At 39.4% G+C, this 27,606-nt stretch overlaps 1 protein-coding gene across 1 annotated transcript in view; it reads left to right on the forward strand.

Annotated features, from left to right (window-relative positions):
- Positions 1-27,606, forward strand: part of LOC102495495 (ryanodine receptor 3) — a gene marked incomplete at its 3' end in the record, with an annotated part of 299,734 nt that overhangs the window by 48,380 nt on the left and 223,748 nt on the right. The window contains exon 4 of the mRNA XM_006156625.1: positions 2,006-2,113. Coding sequence (XP_006156687.1) covers positions 2,006-2,113 — 108 coding nt within the window. The remainder of the gene's footprint in view (positions 1-2,005; positions 2,114-27,606) is intronic.

A 27,606-nucleotide genomic window follows, 5' to 3' on the forward strand; every position in this document is an offset into this window, starting at 1 on the left:
TTGAAACTCATGCCAGGTGCGTGTGCGTGCATGCACAAAATCCTGAGGGGAGAATGGAGGAGAAGGGATTGTGGCCTGGGCATTACCCCAAGGAGTGATTTATCACTTTTTATCTCTCCATCTCTCTAGCAAGTGTACATGCCCCATAGCAAAAATCTCTCTGAAAAAAAAATAGAAAAGAAAATGTCAGTCACCCTATCCAATAGTCTTTGAGTTAAGATGACCTATTTCTGTCTTGGAGGGACCTTGAAACTGTAATAAGGGGGCCAGTAGATAGCATTAAGACCCTGGATCACATGGCTAACTCTCCAGTTCAAATCCCAGACTAGGCAGCTTGAAAATCACAATGGCATGTGTGTATATATGTCCAACATCCTGAGAGAAGAAATAAAAAAGGAATTGCAGCATAGCCATCCCTCCTGGGGGGGATTTCTCACTGTCCCTACCCCATGCCACCCTACTCTTGTCTCTCTCTCTCTCTGGCAAACGCATGTGCCTTATATCAAAAAACTTTAAAAAAAATACTAATAAGGAAAAATTATAGGCAGATTCAGCAAGAAGGATATTATCTTATTTGTTAGGACATTGAGGTTAGAAGAAGATGAACATATTAATACAAACATTTGGAAATTAAAGAGAACCGATGGTCAATCCCTTTATCTCCATTTTGAAAATGAAAATGCTCAAGTCAAAGGGGTTATGGAAGACTTAGTAGCTGGCTTGCTTTAGCTTTTAAATTAGAGCTCCATGGGAACAGCACTACCTGTCTTGAAGCGTTAAACATAGCGGTGCTGACAGCCACTTCTCAGTCCTCATTCCTGTCATTCCCGTGGTGTCACTGTTCTGCCAATGTCATGTGGGAAACAAAGGATTGGTGTGCATCACGATCATTTGCTCCCAGGGAACATGGTGTATCATGAAGCTGGGTTGTAAGCCCCTGAAAAGCAACAATTTTATGTTTCCTTGTATCTTTCTCAGTAACAAGTAGTGCATTTCCCATAAATGTAATACTTAAATATTTATAATCCAATATGTTTTAGTTGTGAAGAAATTTTTGAAATATATTTTTATTAGTGGTAGGACTAGCTTAGGGGTAGGTACACACACTTTGGAGATAAACTGTCTGAACTCGAATCTGACTCAGCCACGTACAAACTGTGACCTTGGGCCAGTGACCTAACTTCTCTGTGCCTTAGTTTCCTTGGTTATAAAGTGGAATAGTAATTGTTTCTATCTCATGGCATGAATGTGAGGATTAAATAAGTTTATATATGCAAAGAACATAGAATAGTGCCTGGCACAGAAAAAGTTCTTCGTGAGTAGTGTCTATTACTAGTCAGTATGTAGAAAAGGTCATCTTTAATGGTGGCTGAGAAATGTTCCAGAACAGGCATGACTATCATGATGTTAACGAATTCCAGTAAGTTAGAATGATTGTAGGGGCCGTCAATTCTTACAGCTCTGTACATTTTTGTTGTTGTTCAGAGCTATATTTATATAGCTCTTAACCCCTCTCTATTGTTGTTTTTACATGGTAACATCCAGGTTTTATGAACAAATAGATTTTTCTATTCTGATTGCTATTGACTGCAGCCACAACCCAGTCTGTCCACTGTTTTCTTTATAAATAATTGTGGAGGAGAACTACTGGCTTTCTTCCCTTTATACCCGCCCATAGACATAGGCATAAATCAGCCTTCCTTTCCTGCCCCTTCTTTAGTGGGACCGTATATGTGTTCTTCCACATGGACCACCAGCCCTCCCTCAGGTTGATCCTCACATCTTAGTCACTGTTTCCTTGAGACTTGGTGCTTTTCTTTTTCTTATGCTTTAGAGTCCAGCTGAAGGGGCCACTTAACTTGAATAAGAGAAAGTCAACTTTTTATATTCCTATTCATCCAACTATAATTTTGATTCATATGTTCTTTGCCCTTGAGGTGTTATTGTATGGCTGATCTCTGACTGAGATGAGGAGGTATCCTCATTCTGACTTTTATTTCCACAGTATGTTCCTCCAGATCTCTGCGTCTGCAGTTTTGTGCTGGAACAGTCCCTCTCTGTCAGAGCCCTGCAGGAAATGCTTGCCAACACGGATGAAAATGGCGGCGAAGGGGTGAGTACCTGGACTATTTCCTCACATGGGTTTGAGACATGCCACAGCCCAAAAGCACACTCTCTATTCATCCCTCTAGGTTTGAACTGAAAAACCTTAGGACCCTTAAGATGATCCATATAGAGATAGCAAATTCTTTTTCCCTCAGTTGAGTTATTACTCAGTAATCCTAATCCTGCTTCTATTAAATCAGCCGGTTTCCACCAGAAAATACTGGATTGTCAGAAAGTCATTACATATATTTTGTTTTTCTATGCATCATGACTTTTCCAACAACCCAATAGAGGAACCAGAACATATGCTGTCCAAGCGTGGCATAGGACACTGAGCCTACTCCCCTTTCCTACCCCAGAGTCCACCAGGGAATGTGGACAGGCTAAAAGAGCCTTTGAAGATACCTATTAGGCAAGCTCTTTATTCTTGAAAAATCTTGCTATAGATTTATCACTACCCTCCAATAAAAGCATAATTAAGTTACAAGAATCCATACAGGAGTTCCTGGAGAATTCAGAGTATTTTTGGTATCCAGAATGCAGTGGTTTCACTGGTGGTGAGCAAACACAGAGCTGTCTTGCATTTCTATTGGCAGTAAAAGAGTCTCCAAGTGTTTCACTGAGGGACAAGGCTCTACATTTCCAGTGTCAGGTCTCCTCAGCAAGACATTGATCAAACATTTCAGAATAATTTTTGACTTTTCATTTCCCCGATGACTCACTTTTTAAAAATATCTATTTAGCATCTAACACTTTAGTTCTGCTGCCTCGATATCTCATATCCAACTCTTCTCCCTCCACCTCACCCCTTGCACCTTCTTAGATGATTATCCTTTAGCTTCTCAGTTATAGCAACAGCCAGTTAACTGCTTTGATTCCTTCTGTTCTTACCTCACTCCCATTTTTTTTCACTCAGCAGTCATCATGTTTTAAAATGTGAATCCAGTCAGTATACTTTGTTTTCAAATCCTTTATGTTCCCATTAACTTGAAATAAATTTCAAATTTCTTATAATAGGATATGAAGCCCTCAAGGTTTGTTAAGCCCTGTTCACCTTTACTGCTCCATCTCCCACCATACCCACCAAGCACTCAATGTCCCAGCTTCACAGAGTTCCCTTCACTCCCGCAAACATGCCCGTCCTCTTTTACCACTAATCCTGCATGTCAGCTATTTCCTCCAGATCCAACTGCCTTCCTCTCCCTCCTCTCTCTCTTCCCTTACATAATCCCTGCTTATCCTTCAAGGCACCAGTTTAGATATTAGATCAGCTGAGAAGCCTCTAGTAACCCCACAACGTTGCTTGGGCAACATTGGGTACCTTTTCTATTACAGTTCTTATCATCCTGTACTAATTTTTTTTTCCCTGTACTAAATTTGCAACTCTTAGTTTCTTTCTCCTGTTCTGAAGAGTACACTGCCTGTGGGTAGGAACTATTTGCAGTTTCCTAGTAGTACCATATACTCTTATTTGATTTGAATGACAATACAGAGTGTCTAATTTGTGGTAGAAGTTTCCAGGGTCAATGTTTACACACTGGTCATCCTCCAGCTGTTAATGTGATCACGGGCACAGCTTCTAACCTCTGGGTGGGGGTGGGGGGTGTGGGTCCATGTTCTCTCCTATAAAATTAGAATAGTTAGATCCCTATTGTCCTTAACACCAAATGTTTGTGGTTCTTCAACTTTTTGGTTTAGAACAATATGCTTTAGTAAGCCCTGAGGGTAGCTTTGCTTTGTACCATAAAGCATTAACACAGGTGAGATTTTTGTTTAATGTTGACCCCAGTCTGGGTTCACTTCTCCATTCCTCACAATGACCTGAACACCTCCACATTTCCAGTTTAGTGGGAAAAAAAAATTATTTGTTCATCCTTCTAGGATTCTTCTTATATAGAAATCCTTGATGAGACCCGATTGATTTGAAATAGCACCACTTTCAGTGTCTAACAATATCCACGGTGTGTCTAACAGTGCCTGGAGAATGATCCCTTGGGCATTTTCTTAACCTGGTTTGCTCAAAAAGTTTATTCTAGAAGACTTCTTTTTCTTTATTATTTAGGATGAATAGTTCAGGGTGTGCTGCGGACTAAAAAATAAATCCAAAATTTCTGGTTCTCCTTTGTTGCCAAGAACTTAAAAAATAATCTTTACTTCACTCTTTTTAAAGAGAAATAAATAAATAATTCATTTTCCACATAGACTGAGAAGACCAATTTAATGAAATAGGCCCTTTAGTTTTGAAAAGCATCCATAAGACCTACTTAAATACCAACTATGTTACCGTACAAGTTTATTTAATATAGTTATATATTTTAGAAGTCATCTATACTTTATAGTATTTAAAAATCGATACATTAAATTTTATCGAGGAGAGTGCTCTTTGAAAACTTAAATGCAAAATAAATTACCCATGACATGTTATTATCAAATATTCATTGGATAATAATAATTACCATGTTGGAGCAGACACTGAAATTACCCATGTTATATTGCTTTCTTGCACTATTTTACCAAAAAGAGATCTAAGAGTTATTTCCCTTCTTGAGTATTTATTGCTATCACTATTATTATTCACTATAGGTCTTAGAAATGAAAGGGACCTGAAAAGGGAGATTGCACACAGATGGGGAAGATACTGTTTTTAAAGTATTATTTTACTGTCCATTGACAACTCCATTAAATAGCTACCTGGACAGCTGCTTAAGTCTCTAGAAGCCTCTTAAAACTCTCTCTCACTTTCATCTGGGTTCTCTATCTGTAATATGAGAAATGCTGTTTTTATATAATCATTTGAATCTGTTTTGCTTTTCTAAAGTGATTACTCTACACATTTACTATTACTACTTAATTTGATTTTAGAAGATAATATTCAGCAGGAAAAAAAAGGGGAAAAAGAGTAAAAATAAAGAAGGAAGTGCATTAACATGACAGACTAGAGTGATTCTCTGGAGAGCCTGGGGATGTTTGAGTGGGATGATATCTTCTTGCATACGGTTCCATTCTGTTTGGAAATAGCCATTTACTGCTTTTAAATAGATATTACTTTCACTAATGACTGAACTGCCACCAAATGGGATGCTTTGAAGAGTGTAATTTTTCCTCCTAGTCATAAATTTGCTCTTACATGGTATGTCTGTTCACTGCTGTGTAGCAACTGCACATATTTTTTTAAAATGACTTCAATTTGTTCATTCACATGATGACTGTACAGAAGTCTTTTTGCAAGGATTTACAGTTCTGTAGCAATTTCTTTGGCTAACAAAGAAAACAAAAGTACCCATCAGATTTTCTATTATTGAAATGTCTGTAGCTATATACATTTTATTATTGAAATGTCAGTAACACATGGGGACCACTTGAAAAGGAGAATAAATGGTGAGGAGGACTCGGGGGCAGAGAACATTCAGTGCCTCTCAGAGTCTGCCACATAGCTGACTAAACTCCTCCTTGGATCACTTCACCTCTGATCTAATCCTTTCTAATTTAGGGGCAGGGTGGGGGGGAATTACTAAAGGATAGATGTTTAGCACTGAGGACATACAAATAGTATATATCGTTTGCTAATTTTCTTTTTAACTTTTTAAATTGTGTTTCACTTTTTTTTTTAAGAGGTTTTTGTTATAGGGCACATGCGCTCTCTAGAAAGACAGAGAGAGACAGAAAAACAGAAAATGAGAAATCACCCCCCAGGGGAATGGCCACACCTCAATCCCTTCTTCATTTTCCTCTCTGGATCTTGGGCACGCATGTACACATGCCCAGCATGAGTTTAAGCCACCGGGTCCAGGATTCGAACCGTGGTTGACTACATGGGAGTTCAGCAACATAGCCATTACACTAACTGCTGGTCTCATAATTGTATTTTACTTTTAAAAGTAAAATTCTCACATAAAAATACCAAAGTATTTATACATTTTCAATTAATTGGCCCTATAGTATAAGAAATGTCCACCAGCCTTCAACAGGATGTGTGATCAAAAGACATGCCACCATCTCCCTCTAAGTCATCAACCCCTCATTCCTATAGACATAACTTTAAATTTAGGGCAAGTAGCTTTTGTGGTAAGGAATGTTCTGCCTTCAGAGTCAGGCAGACATGTTTTTCCATCCACCTTGTACTGGACCAGTGACCTCTGGGGCAAATTATTCCTCCTTTCCTTACATACTTCCCATCTTCAAAATGTAACCTATCTCCTAGATTTGGGTGAGAATTAAATGAGACCAGTGTGCACAGCTGCCTGTGGGTGTGGAAACAAGTGTCAATTCCTCTGTTCATCTCTAACCCACTTCCTTCTGTAACATAGATCCTTGAGGAACATTCAGACTGCGTCAAAGGAAGGAGAGTCCTGTGCCATATGTTAAGTCTAGGGCTACATAACTCCAGCCGTTTTTGTTGTGCACTCGCCTAATGCTTCTAGAAATGAAAGACTTTGACTCACACAATCACCAACTGTAGACCTTCTGATAAAGACTTTACAACAAAGGGAGATGAACTATTCATATCAAATGAACTAATGTTATGATTGTCAAGTTAATGTTTCCCTTTTCCATATCTTTTTTTTTTTTTTTGAGAGATTTTCACTGTAGGGCGCGTGCGCTCGCCAGACAGACAGAGAGAGACATAGAGACAGAAAGCGAGAAATCACCCCCCAGGGGGGATGGTCACGCTGCAATCCCTTCTCCTCCATTCTCCTCTCGGGATCTTGGGCACGCACGCACACGCACCCGGCATGAGTTTTTTTAAGCCACCGGGTCTGGGACACGAACCGCGGTCGACTACGTGGGAGTCCAGCGACATAGCCATTACGTAACTGCTGGTTCCCCCTTTTCCATATCTTGAACACACGAAATCAAGCTTGACTTTAGATGCTGAAATATCTGATATGCTAATACAGAGTCAACCTTCTAACCTTGATTGGGAAGTGTTACCTGGAAGATAATGCTCTGTAAGAACATTTATCACCATATCTTCATCCAAAGGCTATTCTTGTGTGATTGTCCTATGAACTCTAAAACGAGCTTCAGGCTCCTTTCATTTGTCCGCATCCTCAGAATTGGGAACAGGCCACACACTGTAGTTCATGCAGAAATGCACATGTGTGGTGACACACATTTGTCAGGTATTACTGCTTCCTAGGGACAGTATGCAGGAGCCTGCTGAGAAGTGAGGGGCTCTCCTCTGGCATCATGTGACCTCATAAACAGCCAATAAAGCCTTATCTTACGCTATGCCATTTTCTTGTGTGAGGGCCATTTAAGTGTGTGTGTGTGTGTGTGTATAAATACACACACACATATATATACACATTCTGAGAGACTCACCTTGCAGGACATCTCTCCATCTTGTAAAGTTCTAGAAAATATAGTGACCAACAGGTGGGAATATCACTTAAAAGCTGCTAGGACCAGCAGATGGCATAACAGTTACATGACTGGACTCCCATGTAGTGAAACACAGTTCAAGTCCCAGACCCAGTGGCTTAAACTCACGCCAGGCATGTGTGCGTGCATGCCCAAAATCCCAAGAGGAGGATAGAGGAGAAGGGTTTGTGGCTTGGCCATCCCCCCGAGGGGTGATTTCTCACTTTTTATCTGTCTCCCTGGCAAGTGCATATGCCCTATAGAAAAAAAAAAAAATTCTCTTAAAAAATTGCTAAAGATGCAGCTTTTTAAAAAATGATACTTTCGGGCAATGAGCAAATTAAAACAGATGCTGCTGAGGGGAGTTGGGGTACCTCATTTAAAGTGTGAAGTTGAGCTGTACCCAGACTTAAAGATCTTGTGTGAAGCAATCCTGTATGGAGAAATCTGTTAGGATCCTTGGCTCTTTTCTTCCTGTGCCCTGTTTTCTCACCACTATTTCTGTATCACAGAAGAGATGAGGGGGTGACCCCATCATCCAAATGTAGCTCCTCAATCTGAAGTTTTTATCTTTTATTAAAATTGTCAGAAAAATCCAGAATAAGAATTTATTTGGATGAGACTTAAGGAAAAACCATGAGAATAACTCTAAACCTCATCTCCATTTACATCTTCAAAGAGTTATTTATTTTAATTTTATTTATTCTTTCATTTATTTAGATTTGACCAGAGAGAGACACAGAGAGGTAAAGTGAAAAAGCAAGCCACCAGGTCCGGGACTCGAATCATGGTCAGCCATGTGGGAGTGTCTAGTGCCTTAACCACCACACCACCTGGACTCTCCATTTATGTTTTTTTTTAAATTACACTTTTTAAAAGAGAAAAATAATTTATTAAGTCAAATCTAACAGTAAACATTATTTTCACCTTTCTTGGGGGAAAAAATATAAAGCCGCATATACTAATATATGTCCCTAGGAATACATGTCCTTAGGACTTGCTCATATATGCACTAAGGCCCTACAACCAAGGTAGCTAGGAAGCACCAGATTAGCCACGCTAAGTGTTAAAAGTTTGAATTTCTGGGCTAGCCACCTGGCCTAGTGGTTAAGGGAACCTAATCCCACATGGAGGATTTCTTTCTCCCTCTCCCTATCTCTCTGGCAAATGTACATGTCCTCTGACAATTAAAGGATTTTGAATTTCCTTTGTACTGGTTGGTAAAAAGCCATCATCTCAAGCTGTCCAAGAACCTCCTTTGTGTCTCCCCGGAGGACTTCTCACCCCAGGGCCAGAACTTTTCAGGCTGTTAACCTTGGCGATACTTTCCATGCCCACATGTAATTTGTCGGAGCAGAAAATCAGTCATCGTTCAATTCCTTGATAGATTGACTTGACCCTGCCCTTCTTTAGAAATGGAAAACAATAACATGCAGGTGTTGGATGTTTCCTTTTCCTTTTTAACCTATGGCTGGTCATCCATACCTGCTGCAAAAATATTTTGTATTCAGAAAAGAAGAACAAAAGCTATTTTGTAAAATTGTTCTTAAATTCAAAATCTTGTCAAAACTGACTTTAAAATCTACTGTGTTAGAGTTCAACTTGCAGATTTACTCATGGGAGGCAGCTGTTTTGGTGACAAAGCTGAGTTAGAAAGTTTAAGGATGGTCCTAACACTGCCACCAACTAGAAATTTAACTCCAGGAGAATCTCATCACCTCCTATTCTCTAAATGACACATGATTTGGATGCAAAAGTCCTTCCTCTTGTCTGTACCAAATTGGAAAGTGTGTCCATTGGCTGTAGCCTACACTTATTAACTGTGGAACGGTTAACCTTGTTTAAGAGCTTGGCTTCCATATGTTAAGGTAGAATGAATAAATGTGCTTATTCTCTTTGTTTTGGTGTGGACAAAGAAAATATTTCATAGTCCACCCAAGACAGCAAGCCTAAAGCACTAAGTTTTTGTTTTGTTTGTTTTTTAGTGTTTTTGCCATAAGGTGTGTGCACTCACTGGAGAGACAGACAGAGGAAAAGTGAGAAATCACACCCACCCACCCCCCACCACCCCAGGAAGGCAACGCTGTGATCCCTTCTCCTCCACCTTCCTTTCAAGAATTTGGGCATGCATACACACACACCTGGCGTGTTTTTCAGGCTGCTAGGTCTGGGACTTACATTGTAGAGTACTCTTATGTGGGATCCAACACCTTAACCAATGTGCTCCCTACTGGCCCAACACTAAGTTTTGAGTATATAATTTTAATTTTTCTGAGATAATTCTGTAAATTTCCTTATGGAAGAATATGGAGTGCTTCCTGTAGTTTGATAGGATTTTCTTTACTCAAAAGCCTACCATTTTTTGAGAAATTGTATTATTATAAGTAAGAGGCCACCAACTAAGGTTTCAAAATGGTTTTTCCACAGACCAAATTGTTATTAAATATGTACCTGTCCTCTTTTCCCTCTTTCTCCTACCTACTGCCCTTTCTCAAGTTATGCTATGACTTTAGGATATTTTATGGTGATATTATCTATTTTAATTTTTCCTTGCTAAGCTGATATTTATGAAAATGTGTACAAGTAATTCATATTTCATTTTTGGACTGGCCTTTTGATGACATGACTTTTAGCTAAAATATGCCACCTTTAAGACCTTACTTAATGGTAAGAAAACACCTTCTTTGGTCAATTTTTTTTTTTAATCTCACTGATTGACTTTTAGCAGTATTTCTATGGAAAAGAAATTCGAATTTCCTGATGAAGGTTCTGACCATTTGTCTCTGGTAGATTTTCTTCTATAAATGTATTTATGCATAAGTGCTGCATCTCTATTTAGAGTATAGCACTTGCTATAGTTTCTTGATGACATTAGCACTGTAGTGGGAGAAAAAAGGTCAAAACAAACTTCTATATCTAGTGCCACTGGTAACTTTTAGCTAAAATAAAATATTCACTAGGTAGAAAATCTACTTTATTCTCATTGGTTCCTTTTCTCTCTAGAAAGCCTCTGTAGATTTCTCAAATGAATAGAAAGCTTTCAGCAAGACCCACACACTAAAATATCCATTTCCATTTACTGTTTTGTTTTTTATTTGCTAGCTCAGTGACCTCTCGGAATGGGTACGTTATTCAACTCCTTTAATGTACATGTACTTTGCATGGACAACTGACTCCAGCTGTATTTGTAATGAACTGGGCCTTTCACTTGTGAGTGTGGAGGGCATTATCCATTCTTTGTGCCTCTGCAAGTAAAAAATAAAATAAAAACAGCAACACTGTTGTATCACATACTTCAGTCTCGGTGGAATTACAGGTGGCTGCACACTTAGAAAATATTTCCAGGCAGCTCATTTAACTGCTGCTTGTAATTAGGAGAATGGCTTGCCTATGGCTCATTTTTCATTTGCTTTGAGACATTGAAAAGTTCTTTATAAAAATCTTTTTTTCTCTCCAAATATGGTTTAGATTGACTGTGGCCATAAGTCTCAACTTGGTGGAAACAGAAGTGTGCAGCTTGCCTTCCTCCAAGCTTCCTGATGCTTCAGACCTCTTCCGGTGCTATTATGCAACTCCAGCTCTGCTCTTCCATAAGGCTGGAATTCATAATAAAAATGGAAAAAGCTAGTTTGATATTTTCCCTTTCTTGTGCAATATTGCCAAAGTGAACTAACAGAAGAATCAAATGTTAATTTCAACAGTTAAGAATAACCACTAAGGTTAACTAGCTTTTTACATTTCTTCATATTGCAAGTGAAAGCATTTTCAAGGGAAAGAACACACCGAAGGAATTTTTAAAGCCCCATGCTCTCACATCCCTCACTTTGTGAATTTAGTGCTTCAGCTTTAGTGTAATTTCCTTTTTTTTTTTTTTTGTAAAGCCAGCTTATTCTGAAGTTGGCACCTCATGTGTAAGAGCAATATGTGTGATCCTGTTGTTGTCTTGCAAGTGTGGTAGCATTTAGTTTTGCTAATGTTACACAAACTCGAGTTCTTTTCATTTTTGCTGTGGACATTGGATTGCTCCATTAGAACAGTCTTGTTGTAATTATTTTAGTCATCTTAGGAAGCTTAAGCTCACCCATGGCCAATTTTTTTTTTTTATTGTTACAATTGCAAAATGTTTAAACATTTTATTAAAGTTTGTCAGGGGTGAGGAGGGATTAGAGTCTCTAAACCTTCAGTGCATAATATGTAGGTAAATAGTTACATTCTTCAGGGGGATGTTTTTATGAGAGATTTTGCTGAAATCATTTAGAAAAAATAACTGTTGGTTAACGGGGCAGAGGCTGAGATGGATTGTTAAAATAGATTTCAGCTGCATTTTTTTGGAATAGGTATTTTTTTAAAAAAAAAAAAAAGAATTATTTAATTTTATTCATTGTCATTATAGCAACTAATTTTTTTTTTTTAAAGTTTACCAGAGAGAGAAGGCAAGTGAGAAACTAATTTTTTTTTTTAAGTTTACCAGAGAGAGAAGGCAAGTGAGAAAGCAAGCTGCCAGATTTAGGACTCGAACCATAGTCAGCCATATGGGAGTTGAGTTGCCTTAACCACCATGCCACCTGCTGACCTCAGAATAGGTTTTAATCCTAAATTTTAATATATTTGAATCCAGAGGAAATCTTTTGTTTTAGGATACTTGCTTTTAAAAAGAAAGTGTATTTGGAATTCAAGAAATCTTGGGAGAATAGAAACCATTCAATATATTTATTAGATTTTTTTCTTTGATCATGTAATTCACATCTAATAGTTACTTGGCTTTATATATTTACAGAAAGAACTTGAACTAGAGGAAACTCCAACTTACTTCACTCATGAAAGTTTAATAAGAGCACTAGTGTAGATGTTCTGGTAAAGAAAAATTATCCTGGCACCAAAGAAACCCTGACCTCAGCTTGCATGTTGATCCTTCCTTGAGTAGAAACCCTGTGACAACACTGCAGCCCAGGGTCACCTGCTTTTAGAATGGAAGGATCTGAAATGATGAAGTGGAATCAGTTTTTAATAAGCAGGAAAAGAATAAGAAGATTCAGGACACCCATGGTGTAAAAATGATCCCTGCTTTGCAGAAAGCAAGCAAGCGAAAGGGAAGTGAGAGGGAGCTGAAGGCAGAATGCTTCTGTTTGCCCGGTGTCTCCTCTTATGGATGGGACTTGGGCTCATACCTGGCTGGGAAACAGGAAGATGCTGAGCCTTGTTTCTGTTATCCGAGGTGCTGCTCTGGTGTGAGGAAGCAAAACAGGCAGGGGGTACACATTCTGGCCTTGGTACTGCCTCCTGCTGAGCCTCCATCTCTCCATCTGTAAAGTGTGGGCTCTGAACTACTGATAACTGAGTAGCTTCTAATCATCTGCCCCAGGGCCAAGTGCCTGTTCATGAAAAAGGATTTATGCCATCAAGAGAATGAGTAAAATTACTACATTAAACTGTAAAATGGAAAGGGCTACCTTTTTAAAAGCTGTGTCATTTTCAGTATTGTTATAGTTGTAACGGTTATAAAATTGACTTATTTTCTTTTTGGAAATTACAGTGATAATGTAGGTAACAGCATTTCTTTTTTCTTCATCATCTTTTTTTTTTTTTTTTTTAAAGATTTTTGTTATAGGGCATGTGGGCTCACTGGAAAGACAGAGACAATAAACAAGAAGTCACTGCCTTCCCAGGGGGAATGGTCACACCGCAGTCCCTTCTCCTCCATTCTCCTCTTGTGATTTTGGTTATGCATGTACATTTGCCAGGCATGAGTTTCAAGCCTCCATGTCCAGGACTCAAAACATGGTTGGCCATGTGGAAGTCCAGCGATGCAACCATTAACGCCATCTGCTGGTCCCAGTTACCTCATTTTACGGTTAATGTTAATTATCAATTTTGCTCCTCTTATTGAAATTGTACTGGTTCTTGAACTTATCAAATGCATAGGACCTATTTTTGTATATAGCTTGTGGATTCCATGATTTACCCAAACACTCGATAATTTTTGTTTGTTTGTTTAAAATCTGTTGCTTTAAAAAAATGTTTTCTTTAGTAAAACATAAATAGTCAGTGCCCTTGTGTGGGTGGTGGTTATTCCCGTCTTTCTCTGTAGGCCTTACCTCTGCACAGGATGGAGAGGACCCTCTGAGTGTGTGGGCACCGATTGTGCATGTTTTTCATTTTTGTTACCAAGAGCAATGTGTCTTGGCACCAGCGCAGTAATAAGAATCACCTGCTGCCATCTCATTACTGATGTGATGCTGGGGGCCAAGTACCTCAACCCCATTTCTCTTCTGTTCATCCGCTTCAATAAGGTGGACGGTGGTGGGTGGGCAAATTGGGAAATTGTTTTAAAAGGATGAATTGGGAGCTGTCCCAGTGTAAATGAGGACAGCACCAGGAAGTTTCTTCAGAATTCTTAGCATTTGAGAATTTGCTTTTGAAAGCACTTTCTCTTGACTTCCTCCCCTGGGCCCTGCTTTCACAGCGGCCCCATTCCTGAGAATACCTGTTTTCATGTTTTTAATGAAATATTAGAAGGGTAAGCTGAATGCATTACTTCTTTTGTTTTATGCATCTATCGTTACAGTTGTTTATTTTCTAAAATTTTTGCTTGGTTTGAAGAATTTTCAGACTTAATGCTAGAGTATAAAAATCTCCAGGTTTTATATTTCCTATGGGTACAGATAACTGAATTGTAATTCCTGAGGCATCTTCAGTACACCAAGCAGAGAACCATAGGGCTGATTTTCTAAAACGGGATGCGTCTCTGCACGTCCAGTGTAGGACACAGGCACAGAGGATAATGGGGTGCTTTGCTCTGGCCTGTAGGACTGTTCCCCTATACTTTATTAGGCAACTTTACCTACAGTTTGTGCTCGTGGGAATTTTCCCATCCTAGCTTGGTAGAGGGAGTGTTTGTAAACCCTGGTCCAATATTAGAATTTGCATGAATTTTGGAAATGCTGAGCTAATGTAATGTACATAGTCTCAAATTGGTGTTCTCACTCTCCCAGACTTGACATGGGTCCAATAACGCATTTCCACACCAGCATAATCTAGAGGTTCCCAATGCTGGAGGAAATGGAGGTTGAATATTTAACATGATGCCAGCACTTCAGAACTTCTTGCCCTGCCCACAGTTGTAAATGTTATGGCACAGTTGACTCCCTGTTCTACTCCCCACCACACCCAGGCAGGCTGTACCCTACACAGTGCTGAAGGCCTGGCACTGTCTAAACAGCGGGAGCCATGATTCTCTGACCTCAGGCAGTTGACCCAGGTCACCAGGAGACCGAGCAACTGTCATTTCTTAGTTTATTACTCCTTCTGGGCAGCCACCTGGATGTGTAGGGCAGGCGAAGCCAGAGACATATAAATCCATGATTTATTAGCTGATTTCCATCAAAATCAATGGGAAAACCAGATCTGTAGTTTCTTGTTTTGTTTGGGGGTGGGGAGGCTCTGTCAAGAACACAGTCTATAGTTAACCTGTCATAAGGAACTCTGATTCCTCCTCTCATAATCTCAGCGTTCTTACGGCACAGATTCCTTCTAAACTCCTTACTGTATCTTTTTCTGATGGGAACTACCTAGGCCATGGTTTCTTTATCTTCTCCTCTGTTGACTTATTTTGCCATTTTTTATTAGATTTTATTAGATTGAGCTGTTCCCAAGGCAACCAAGAATAAGTTCACTGTTCCTAACAGATCCAATTTCAATTGGTTTCTTATTTTACCTAATTTTTGTGCCTGCAGGAATAAAAAAAAACTCCAGGAATGCAAAGTATTCCTCAGTACTGTCAGTCCCGTTCCCCACTTTTTTGTCTATCCATAATTACGGACTCTTTGGTGTGTGCTTTTTTCTTTAATATGTTAACTTTGGTTTTTAACACGAGTAACAAAACTTGGTATTTTTTTCTTTCTTCTGCAAAATAGATATCACGTAACATTTCTCTACCTTATTTGTCTTTCCAACTTTATCCTCCTGTCTAAGAAGACTCTGTGTCCATCCTTGTTTCACTTATTTTTTCCCTCTGGTACTCTGCTACTGAAGCATAATTCTAACAGAAGGAAAACAGCCTCTATTATTCTGATTTCTTGTATTAAACTCTTAATATGTTTAAAAATCAATTGTTTCAATCCCTCCTTTAGAAAAATGGTGTTCCCAGGGCCAGAAGGTGACTTGGTGGCTAAGGCACTGGACTCCCACATGACTGACCATGGTTTGTGCCTCAGACCTGGAGGCTTGAAACTCATGCCCGGCACACGTTTATATACGGCAAAAAACTTACAATTGGGACTTTTTTATTTTTAATCTTGCAAAACATATCAAATTAATCAAAAAAATTTTGTATTCCTCCTCCTTGTGTTGTGCAATAAAGATTAATTTATCCAAAGATTCTAGCACAAAACAGAGGTAGCCTTATTCCCAAATGATCTTATCTTTAATATATGCACATATGTGTTTTGCTCCAAACCAGAAGACTTCTGTATCTGTAAGATCTACTTCAACACACCTGCTTGACTTAGGAAAAGAGTATCAGACTAAACGCACTTTTTCCTTACAAATTGCAGGGAGTTGCAAGAGGGAAGATGTTGAGTCAGACAGTAAGTTATCTCCCGAGTGTTCCCAAGCCTCCCTGAAGCTGAGTCCATCTGGCTCTGGCTTTAGACCATACAGTTTCTTTTCTTTACTTTTTTTTGAGCAAAAGATTTTTGCTATAGGGCACATGCACTTGCCAGAGAGATGGAAAGTGAGAAATCACCCCCTGGGTAAATGGCCATGGCACAATCTCTTCTCCTCCATTCTTCTCTAGGGATTTTGGGCAAGCACACACACATACCTGGTGTGAGTTTCAAGCCATCGAGTCCAAAACTCAAGCTGCGGTCGACTACATGGGAGTCCAGCAACGTAATCATTATACCATCTACTGGTCACATAGACTACCCAGTTTCTAAGCCACAAGGCCTTGCATGGCATTCTGTTTCAGATGGAGCTCCTGCAGTTTTTCAGACTGGCTTACAAAAAGAAAGTGTTCACCAGTAAGAGACAACCTGGGTTACCAAGCTAACAAAATTGGTGGCAAGAGCAAACACATTACCCAGGGTTCTCGCAATCTTCTGGTAGCCTTTTTGGTTTATGTCCTCCTTTTATAATCTAGAGATTAAAAAGTAACCTCAATCATAATTTGAACTAAGAATCATTAAGACTGTATTGGAAACATGTGTGCCTATGAGTGGCCATTTCATTCAGTGCATGAAACATTTTAGTACATCATTTGAGAGTCACTATTATGCATATGATACGGTTCCCAGTGAATGGTGTGGCCTGCCTGGGCTCACTCAGTCCATCTGTTCCTCTGAATTTCCTTCTCTGAACCATCACAAACTGCTTCTCTTAGATAATATATTTGTTTCTTTGGGTTTCTGAGGAATCTTCCAAGCAGCAATGATCTCTTCCAGTATCAGGTCATCACATTGTGTTAATGGCAGTGATCTCTTCCAGTGGAAAGAGCAGAAGTCACTTGTTCTTTTCAGTATCAGGTCATCACATTGTGTTAATGGCAGCCACTCCCCAACTACACTGCCAAATGACTGACTTACCTTTTTTCCCCATCCATTGCAGACGGCATATGTCCACAAAACTGAGATTTAGTTTAATCAGCTTTATGATATCTTTCTTATCTTTTTAAGGGGTTTTTGCTATAAGGCGTGTGTGCTCACCAGAAAGACAGAGACAGACAGAAAGTGAGAAATCACCCCCCCAGGGGGATGGTCACACCACAATCCCTTCTCTTCCATTCTCCTCTTGGGATCTTGGGCATGCACGCACACACACCCAGCGTGAGCTTAAGCCACCAGGTCCAGGACTCCAACCATGGTTGACTACATGAGAGTCCAGCGACATAGCCATTATGCTAACTGCTGGTCCCATATGATTTCTTTTTATCTAATTGAAAACCATTCTTAATGTTTTTAAGTCAGTCTGTCCTTCTCTCCCAGGAGCTCTGCAGGTACTACTTTTAATGTGCCTTCTCTTGTCACAGAGCCCTTCATGGTGTCTTACAGCTTGGAGGAAGTTGGTTTTTAGTGGAGGCCCCAGTAGGTTATCCTCCAATGTCACCATGATAAATTTGCTGCCTGTTCAATGGGAAGAAAATAGATCAGGTGGTGCTCACTCTACCCAGGCCCTAGCTTCTATTCACAGATCAGCGAAGGAGACATTTTTAAAAACTTTTATTTTTCTATTTGACAGAAAAGCACATTGGTAGGAGGAACATTTGGACTTAAGCCAGGTCTCTGGAAAGCAGACATTTGAAAGCAGCCATGCGAATAGCACTGCCCAAGTGTTAGACAATTCAAAGCAACACTGAGAGATGTTAACTCTGTAGATATGCAGACAGAAGTAGAATGTTGCAAATAAGGCAGAATGCTGAAGTGCACTCTTGAAGGCTGGAGATCTGCAAGGCACAGAAAGCAGAGTGAAAACATAAGATCAGAAGTGACCGATTCAGGAAGGGGATAATCAAGTAGTAAAAGAAATAGTGCAAATCCCTTTCTCCCTAGCCGCCCCCATTCTTTTCCATTGACTCCATCCTTCCCAGGCCCTGTCAAGTCCTCCCAGGTGGGAAGGGAAGTCCATATTGTGTATGAGACAGTTCTGGAAGCATCCAGCTGACCTCCAGTGTTCTGAAGATGGGCGGATCTGTAGAAACAATAAAAGGAAAGTCAATCATTGACTCAACAAGATGGATCTGAGAGCAGAGAAGTACCTCAGGCTTCCTACTGATTACCTGGATGAAAGGTCCCCTGCAGTTGCAGAAGCAGCAAAGGGGTGGCTGTCAAGGCTGGCTATGCATCTGAATTCCTGGGGGCTCAGGCCCAATCACAGTCCCAGAAAATCAGAATCTCATGAAAAGGCCTGGCCTTTTCTGGTGTTTTTTTTTTTGGTTTTCTTGTTTTGTTTTCATTTTTCAGGTTCCACAAGCTACTCTGCTTTATAGCTGGGCTTGAGGGCCACTTTTCTAGAATGATTCTAAGAGAAGTTCAAAAGAATGAAAAGATTGCTCTCAGATCAGCATGTGGTCCATGAACAGGTATGAGGGATTAGGAACACTTGTTCTCCTACCTGTGGAAAGGCCCACACATACACAGAGCCTTAGAGAATCAGCTGCTTCACCCAAGGCTGCTTCCTGTACTTCAAAGAATAATGAAGCAGTTTTGTTTTCTGTTTTTCCTGGGAATATAAATTGGCCTTGGGCTTATGTGGATGTAGAGAGAACAGGATGACTCATTTTCCACCTAGCGAGATCATAGTTGGGACCAGCACAGCAGAGAATGAACAATGAAACCAATAGAAGTTGGTTGATACAGAACATCCAGGAGCGAAAAAAATATATGTCTAAGGAGTACAGAAAAGAGGGAGAAAGATGAGACAACAAAATGTAATTATTTTGGCCTTCTGTTTTTGAGTCAGTCTGTGTGGGTAGAGGTGTTTGCATACAGTAGGACTCAATAGGAGTTTTATGATAAAAACTTAAACCTATTTTGTTATCTATAAATCCCCATGATGAGCAGTGATTATTCTTTAAATATAAAAATTTAAAGAATAAAGATTAAAGACAGTCTTCAATTTTTCATGTCAAGGCAGTCTGACCTCCCAAATGTTAGATTCTTCTTAGAAAATATTCATTATATGTTACATTTGGTGAAAGGAAATGACTGAGAAGAGTTCTTGGTCTTGACCCCTTGAGGGTCACCATTTCATCAGAGGCCTAATGAATGATGAGGATTATGGGTTGTTCAAATAAAAACCACAGCAGTGACTGGAGAGGAAATTTGGATGACAGGGTACTTTTATATGAAGAAGGAACTTAGCAATGTCATATTCTTAGAAATCTGTTAGCTATGGGGATGTGGGGGAATAATTCAGAGGAAAAAAAAAAAGTTTCTCACCTCTTTCCAAAGTATTCTCATCATTAATCCTAAAGGTCATTAATACTCTGACAAATATCTCCATCAGTTTGCTCTTTTAAAAGACACTATGCTAAGCAATGTGTGGTAGAGCCACCATTTTGGTTATCTAGCAGATATGTTCAAAGATGACCTCATGCCCAGTTTGCAGGCATCTCAAAAGCCACCATTTTCCCCTCAGTGGAAAATTTTTGTTCTTTTCCGGAAGCAGTGTCTGTAAATTCCCTAACCAGGTGGGAACCTCAAAGAGTCATTTAATTTGCTCCTCAACCACATGGATTAGACAAAGGGGCAGGGAAATGGTTGTACATGCCACATAGATTCTCGTACGTCAAAACCTCTTATTTATAAAGGCTTGGAAAGAAGGAAATTCCTCAGTTGTCTCTAGTTATGCATTCAAGGTTTAAGTTTGCACCGGGCAGGACCTCTTCCTTCTCATAGTCTTAAGTGCCCCCAGGAAATAACCAACCCTAGGTCACCATAACAAATCCTTTACTGCCTCCTATTTACCAGAGCTCGCTCTCAGATGTTACTTACCCCACAGGCCAAGTTTGCAAAACAGAAGGCAAATATTTTCCTGGAAGAGACTACTTCCTTGCTGTGCAGGTTTTTGTAGTAAATGATGCTCATGACCCAGAATTTACAACTTCTCAAATTAGGCTTTGGCCTTTTATCCCTTTGTCCTGAAATATTTCCATGTGTCCGTAAAATTAGTGACATGAACGAAATGGAGATCACATAACCTTTTTATCTAGGAAAAATAATTCTGGATACTTCTGAAAGAGAAGGTTGGCTGGAGTCAATAAATTAGAAACTATGGGAATAGAAAATATGACATTCAGTGGTGGGTGGTGGGGGATGGATTATGCGGCTTTGCCTGTGCTTTCCTGCTTAATGGCAAAGTTCATAAACTTTAAAAATAAAGGCAAGAAGAATAGCCTGTCTGTGCACTGGTTTTAGGGTATTTTTACCCTCCAACTTGTGAGATGAGATAAGGAGAAAGCAGCACTGTCTGTGTGTGTGTGTGTGTGTGTGTGTGTGTGTGTGTGTGTGTGTGTGGAGGGGGAGGTGCTCCCTGGAGTCAAAGCCGTTGAACTGCCCTTGAAAAGAACATGGTGGTGGCTGCCATAAATCCTCCTGCTACCAAATGCAGCCACTCTCTCTATAGGGGCTGAGGAGTATCCTATTGTGCCTCATTGACTCTGACATTTGGGCCTGTCTTTTCAGTAAGGCAACTGCTGACTTTCTCCATAAATGCTGTGACACTAAATTTGGGGAAGTAGGATTATCAGTTGTTACACCTTCCTCCTCTTTTCTGAACTTCATTAAAATTTTATTTTGTGATTTTAGTTTTTAATGGCCTCCCAAGAGGCCTGTGAAAGAGGCCAAGAATGTAGCCTCCTTTCAAGTGCATTTATCCTAAGCGCCTGAGCTCTCTTGGATGAGTTGCCCCAGACTCTTTTGAGAGATTTCTCAAAGGGGAAACCTCTCTGGGAAGCTTTCTGTGGCCAATGGCTCAGGCACATCTGTTGGTTTTTAAATTCATAGTAATCATCCCATTATGATGTCAAATTAAAAGAATGGTTTTTTATGCTCATACAGTGTTTTTAATACCTCAAATGAAAGCCATAGGAAGTAAGCTGTATCTTTTTCAGCCCAGGAAAAGTAGGATTTAGCAATTAGTTGAGTAGCAGAGAATCTGATTCAAACAAAATGGCGAGGAAGCAAGTCAGGTAACCCGCAGTGGGCTCTTCAAGGCCTTCCACCTAATTTCAGGGGTTAGGATGGCTATTGTGTGCTATTGAATTCCCGGTGTCTCTTTCTTTGGCTCTGACTTCTAATCGTAAGTCATGCTAATTTATGCCTGTGACCTTCCCACCCCTGGACTATACTTTTTAATTTCTAATGCGTTACAGTGGAGCCTTTAACTTAATGTCCCTGTTGCTGGGTGTTTACAACCCGTGACCTGTTTAGAAAATGCCCTATCAATTCCTTCATATCTTTTGAACTGTAGAAATATTATCCAATTCTGTTTATCTCTTGTGCAAAAGTGGTTGCTCAAATGGGATCTTTGGAATCATGTGGTGATCTGCTGGCTTATAGCAGTAGGGGAAGGTGGACCTGGAATCTGACAGCTGGACAAGGTAGCCATGGAAGCATGGAACCAACCAAGTCCCCAGAAATGAGAAAATAACTCAGAATGAAGAGTCCACAAGGGAAAGTCAGAGAAGCTAGTGGTTCAGGACCCAAGTGGGAGGGCATTCATGCAGCAAGAGATTTTTCCTGTGGAGTCTGGAACAGAACCTGAGGGAGCTAGTAGGAGGGGCTCTCAGGTATCCTGAATAAGGACTGCTTCCCTGGGGCTTCCATGTCAGAATAGGGCTAGCCTCTGGAGCATGTGTCTAAAAGCAGGCATGTAGCTATGCATCCCTGTGTGCCTTTCAGGCAAATGAAGTCATTTACTGAGGATCCTAGGAAATTCATTGTACCCTTGAGTACCTGAAGGTTGGAGGACTAGATGCAATATTTTTATAGCACTTCGTTTCTTTAAATACATGCAACATACTGTTGTCTTCCACACGTGTCCACTTTTCAATGAAATGATGGTATTGTAATAATGGTAAAGAAAAATTATAAAAGGAAAAAAATCCAATGATTTTGCAACCAATCAAACTGCTCATTCATTTTTATAGGTTTCCTTATTCTTGCAAATATATAATATTTAAAGGCACTTTATTTTTTTGTTGTTGTTGTTTGGTTGCTATAGGACATGTACAAAAAGACAGAAAGACAGAGGTAGGGGGAAAGTGAGAAAGCTCCCCCAAACAAGGATGACCACGTTGTAATGCCCTGCCTTCCATTCTCTTTTCTAGATTTTGGGCATGCAAACACATATACCCAGTGTATTTTTCAAGCCACTGGGTCCAGGACTTGAACCAGACGATCAGCCATGTGGGATCCAGCTACCTTAACTACCATTCCACCAGCTGACCTATGTTCTGTTTTGTTTTTTTTTTTCCACAGTGACATATCATAAACATTTTTCTGTTTTTTCACATGGCATTGTAATTGCCTTCTTTAATGATTGCAGGATAAAACATCTTGAAGAAGTTCCATGATTTACTTGACAATATATATTTTTTTATATTTAGGTTTTTCCCAGGTTGTTTTGTTGCACCCATTATAATACTATTATCACAACTGTGTGCATATTTTTGCCTCTTCTGAATTATTCCCAAAAGTAGAATTACGACAGCAAATGTTATGTACTTCTTTACGACTCTTTTTATATATCACCATATTGCTTTACAAAAGCTTTGTATGCAATGCCACCTTGCACAGGATCATATCAGCTAAATTGCATCTTAAGAGCATTGTTTTTTTCTCAGTTTTTTTCATAAATTTCATAGATGTAAAATGATATATCAAAATTGCATTCGTTTTTCCTTTCAGTGAGAAAAGAAACAGAATACCTCCCCTATGTTTTAATTTTATTCTGATATGAATCATTTATTCATATCTTTTGCCTACTTCTTTATTTAGGGCTTGATTTTTCCCCCATTTCAATGAGATATTAATCCTTTTGTCATAGTGATACAAAGTCTTCTTAGAGTCTATTAAATGTTGGTGTTTCCATTGTTCTGAAGTTTAACCATTTTGGTATAATCATATCTGTCTTTTATTCCCTCTGAGTGTATTTGTTGCTTCAAAGCCTGGATAAGTATTAGGTCTATAAAGAATGTAGAATATTTATTGTATTAGATGCTAGCTGTTGCAGATTTAATTTTAAGATGAAATACATAACTATTGTCCATCCAGAATGCCTCTTTTATGTTTCCTGTGGATCTTACGGAATGCTTTTCTAATTTGCTGTCCCCATGTGAAAGTGACATGCTTATTAATTCCACCTTTCTCATGTTACACTGAAAGTTTTCTATGTACTATTGTACATTTTCACATAGTTAGATCTGTTTGTTGACTGTCTATATTCTTTTTAACCAGTACCAGGGAGAATTAATTTTGCTTCATAATATTTACTAAAACTTGGTTTCTTTTCTGAATAAAAATGTCTTGTTTATGTTTCCAGATTATTTTATATCAATTTTGTTAAAATTCAAATATTGTATTTGGAACTTTAATTAAAACCACATTAAATCTATAAGTTAAATTTATAAATACATTTATAAATATTAATACTCATTCCCTAACAAAATGCACATTTCTGTTTTATCAAAGCAATTACATTTTACATAGTAAACTTTTTCAGTTTCCCTTTGAAAGTTCCACTAACCTAAGTAAATTTCTTTTTTAAAAAATAATTATTTTATTTAACCTTATTTATTCATTTATTTTCATTTGACCAGAGTGAGTGAGTGAGTGAGAGAGAAAGCAAGCTGCCAGATGTGGGACGCAAACCGCCATTGGCCATGTGGGTGTCCAGCGTCCTTAACCACCACTCAAACTGCCAGCCCCAATCTAAGTAAATATCTAAAAATGTAATCTTTTATAAAAATCAGGAGTAGAATCTTTCATTATGTTTCTAACTGAATATACTGGGCTACTTGTTTTTATTTATACTCATAGGTATTAAAGACATCATTATTACTTCGTTGTCATTTGTATCAAAAGAGATGCAAATATCCTGGGCAACAGAAGGGGACCTCTAGCATGTTCAGGGAATGTGGTTCTGTTGTCTTCTAAAAAGAGCTATTATTATTATTTTTTTTTTTAGAGGTTTTTCGCTATAGGGCGCATGCACTCACCAGACAGACAGAGAGAGACATAGAGACAGAAAGCGAGAAATCACCCCCAGGGGGGATGGTCACGCCACAATCCCTTCTCCTCCATTCTCCTCTCGGGATCTTGGGCACACATGCACACGCACCCGGCGTGAGTTTTAAGCCACCGGGTCCGGGACGCGAACCGCAGTCGACTATGTGGGAGTCCAGTGACATAGCTATTACACTAACTGCTGGTTCCCTAAAAAGAGCTATTTTTTTGATAGTCTAAAAAAATAGAACAGAAGTAGGATGTGAAAGCAAGAGAAACATAAGGCACACACACCCACATTCAGAAAATCACTTCATACTATATGTTGTCTCCCAGAAACTTGGCCTCTTAAGCTTGGCGGGTTATGTTAGATTCAGCAAGAAGCCTTCTTAGAATATTTATTAAAACCTGGAATCCCCCAAAAGTGAAATTTAGGACCCCAGATTATAAAAGGAAGATGGCTTGAAGAGGTAGCCATTTTGAAATGTTTATGTACAGCTGGAGAGAAGAATTCCCCCCCTCCTCCTTATTACTATATTTGATTTATCTTACTGGGAGGCAGTGTCCCCTGGAAACTACCAAAAGAATGTTGGTGATGGAAATTAATCTTGAATTACAGGCAAGATGATTGAATTAATGGTCTAGTGGAACATTTTTCCTCTGGATGAGGCATCAGGGCCTTCTACCAGTTTTCCCCTGACCCACCTGCATCCTATAAGGTGGTAACAAATATTCCCCAATTGGTGAATTTAGGCCAGTGAAAGCCTACGTCACTCATGGCAAGAAGAGCAAGAATGTCATCTTGATAAAGTCTCACAATCTTGAGGTCTGGGCTCTTCTCATGAACCAGTCTATACAATCTTATATAGAGCATATCACATCTCTCTTGAAATGTTCTTCTTGACTTGGCATCAAATGGCAAAAACAGCTCATAGAATTTGGTAGTTTGACTCAAATCCAAGTTCAAATCCAAGCTCACTGGCTTTTAAGCCAACTAAGGAAATTCTTAAATTTTCTTTTTTCTCCCACCTGTAAAATCAAGACAAAAGAAACCTACCTCTTTCAATTACTTATTTACTCATTTAGGGAATATTATTTGATGTGGTCTTCTTGTATTTGAGGCACTGACAAAAAGGACATTGACATGGCAGAGGACACCACAAAGACCCTATGCTCATGGAGCTTATATTTTAAGGGGAGAGAGGGCAAATCCATATCAAACATAATAAAGGTCATCAGAAATAATAGAGCAGAAAAATACAGTAGAGAAAGGATGGTGGTTTTTGTAGAAGGAGTGATCAGGGAACTTCTCTAGTAAGATGTTTGAAGATAAGACTGAATACAAGGTGGAAATTACCTATGAGAATATTGAAGGAAGAGCATTATTGTCAGAGGGAAATACATGTATAAAGGCCCCGTGGTAGGATTCTGCTTTTCTAAAAGTAGAAGAAGGTCAATAGGGCTATGGCAGAGAAAGTGGTAAGCACCTACTAGTAGGTGCAGGTAGAGAGGTATGAGAGAACCAGGTAGGGTAGGGCAGGGATCAGCATACTAGAACCATTGGGCCAAATCCAGCCTATAGCCTGTTGGGGAACAGTCTCTAGGTAAGAATGGATTTTAAATTTTAGGAGGCTTGTTTAAAATTTTTAAGAATGTGACCATGACTTTTACAAAGAAAATTTGCCAGCCTCTGATTGGGGCTTTAGAGGCGACAGTGAGGACTTTGCACTGTGTCCAAAGTGTAGTAAGAATCTACTGTGGGGTTTTGAGCAAGGAAGTAATGTGGTATGACTTAACAGCTTTAAAAGGGTGACTCTTGCTGCTGTGCTAGTTTAGTCTGTGAGAGCAGGAAGGGACAAAGCAGGGCGCACAGTTAGGAGGCCTAGATAAGACACAATTGCAGTAGAATGTAGAATATATTTTGAAGTTGGTCCCAAAAGTTGCTTTGGATTGACTGAAGGGGTTTGAGTGGAGGAGAGTATAGGAGTGGAGGAGAGGAGAAAAGGACCCCAAGATTTTTGGCCTACTCATTCTTCCTAACATCATAGAAGCTGAATGTGAGAATGTTCTTTCTGTCCCAAGGACTTGATCTCTTTCTTCCACCATTGTATAGTCAGGATTTCATTCCTAAAGTATACCTTTGATTGACAGTCTCCTTTCAGAAGCCTATTCCAGTGTCTTATAAACAGTGAAACAAAGTCCACGCACTAAGCTACAAACTCGCCATAACCTCACTTCCCTACTCCTGTGTCTTAACTTGTTTCCAGCTATTATTGTTCCCTAGCCTCCGCACTACCCAGTGAATAATCTGCAAGTCCTCATGTGTGCTTCATGCATTGCATTTCCAGGCCTTCCCCCATGTGGTTCCCCTTTCTATCTATAGATGTCAACAGTCCCACCAAAATGTTGTGCTCTGCCTTTTCAATGAAGTTATTCCTTGATACCCTTTTCCTCCATCTAGTCTATTCTGATATTCTTTGTCTCCACCTATTTTAATGGGCATACTGTTTCCAATTGTGAGATAATTTTTTTAATACAATCTTATCTTCCTGGCAAATGACAGAAAAAGAGCATAGCATATAGTTAAGTACATACATCTTTGTTCAATCCATACTATCAACTTTAAACCTATAGGACTTTAAGCAAGTTGCATAATCTCTTTAAGCCTCAGTTTATAAGACTATAAAATAGGGTGATTACACAGTTGTTTAGCAGCATTAAGATAAGATGAAGAAGTAGTAGACTGTGATGATTAAGGTGCTAGACTCCCACATGGCTGACCTCAGTTTGAGCCTCAGACCCAGCGGGTTGAAAATCATGCTTGGCACATGTGTGTGCATTCCCAAAATCCTAAGAGGGGAATGGAGAAGAAGGGATTGCGGTCACCCCCGTGGGGGGTGGGGGGATGACTTCTTACTGTCTCTCTCTGGCAAGCACACAGACCCTATGGCAAAAACCTAAGGGGGGAAAAAAAAGAAAGAAGAGACGATTCATGATTCATGTGCAATTCCAAGTATAGTTTTATTCCTCCCATATTATTAGAGTTCATTAAGTCCCAGCTATATTAATTTGCTCTTATAGGGGAGATATGGAAGTATCTTTCTATCCCATTCTTACCAATGCTTTATACTTTGCTTTGCACACAGTGAGAAAGTGTATAGATTCTAAAAAGTAGAGTCAAATGAGTTCAGGTTCCAGTTTTGTCCCCAGGTTCAAATCTCACCACATCAGCTGTGAAATATAAGACAAAATAATTACCTTCTTTGAGCAACGTATTATTCACATACAAAATGGAGAAAATCATTCCTACCTCAAAAAGTTGTTTTGAGGAGGGCTAGGATATGTGAAGTACCTGCTGCATGGTGCGTGCCCAGTGGTAGCCATCACCATGATGACAGTTACCAAAGGCTCAGCA

The sequence above is a fragment of the Tupaia chinensis genome, unplaced genomic scaffold (assembly GCF_000334495.1).
Source record: "Tupaia chinensis unplaced genomic scaffold, TupChi_1.0 Scaffold000510_1, whole genome shotgun sequence".
Lineage (NCBI taxonomy): Eukaryota > Metazoa > Chordata > Mammalia > Scandentia > Tupaiidae > Tupaia > Tupaia belangeri.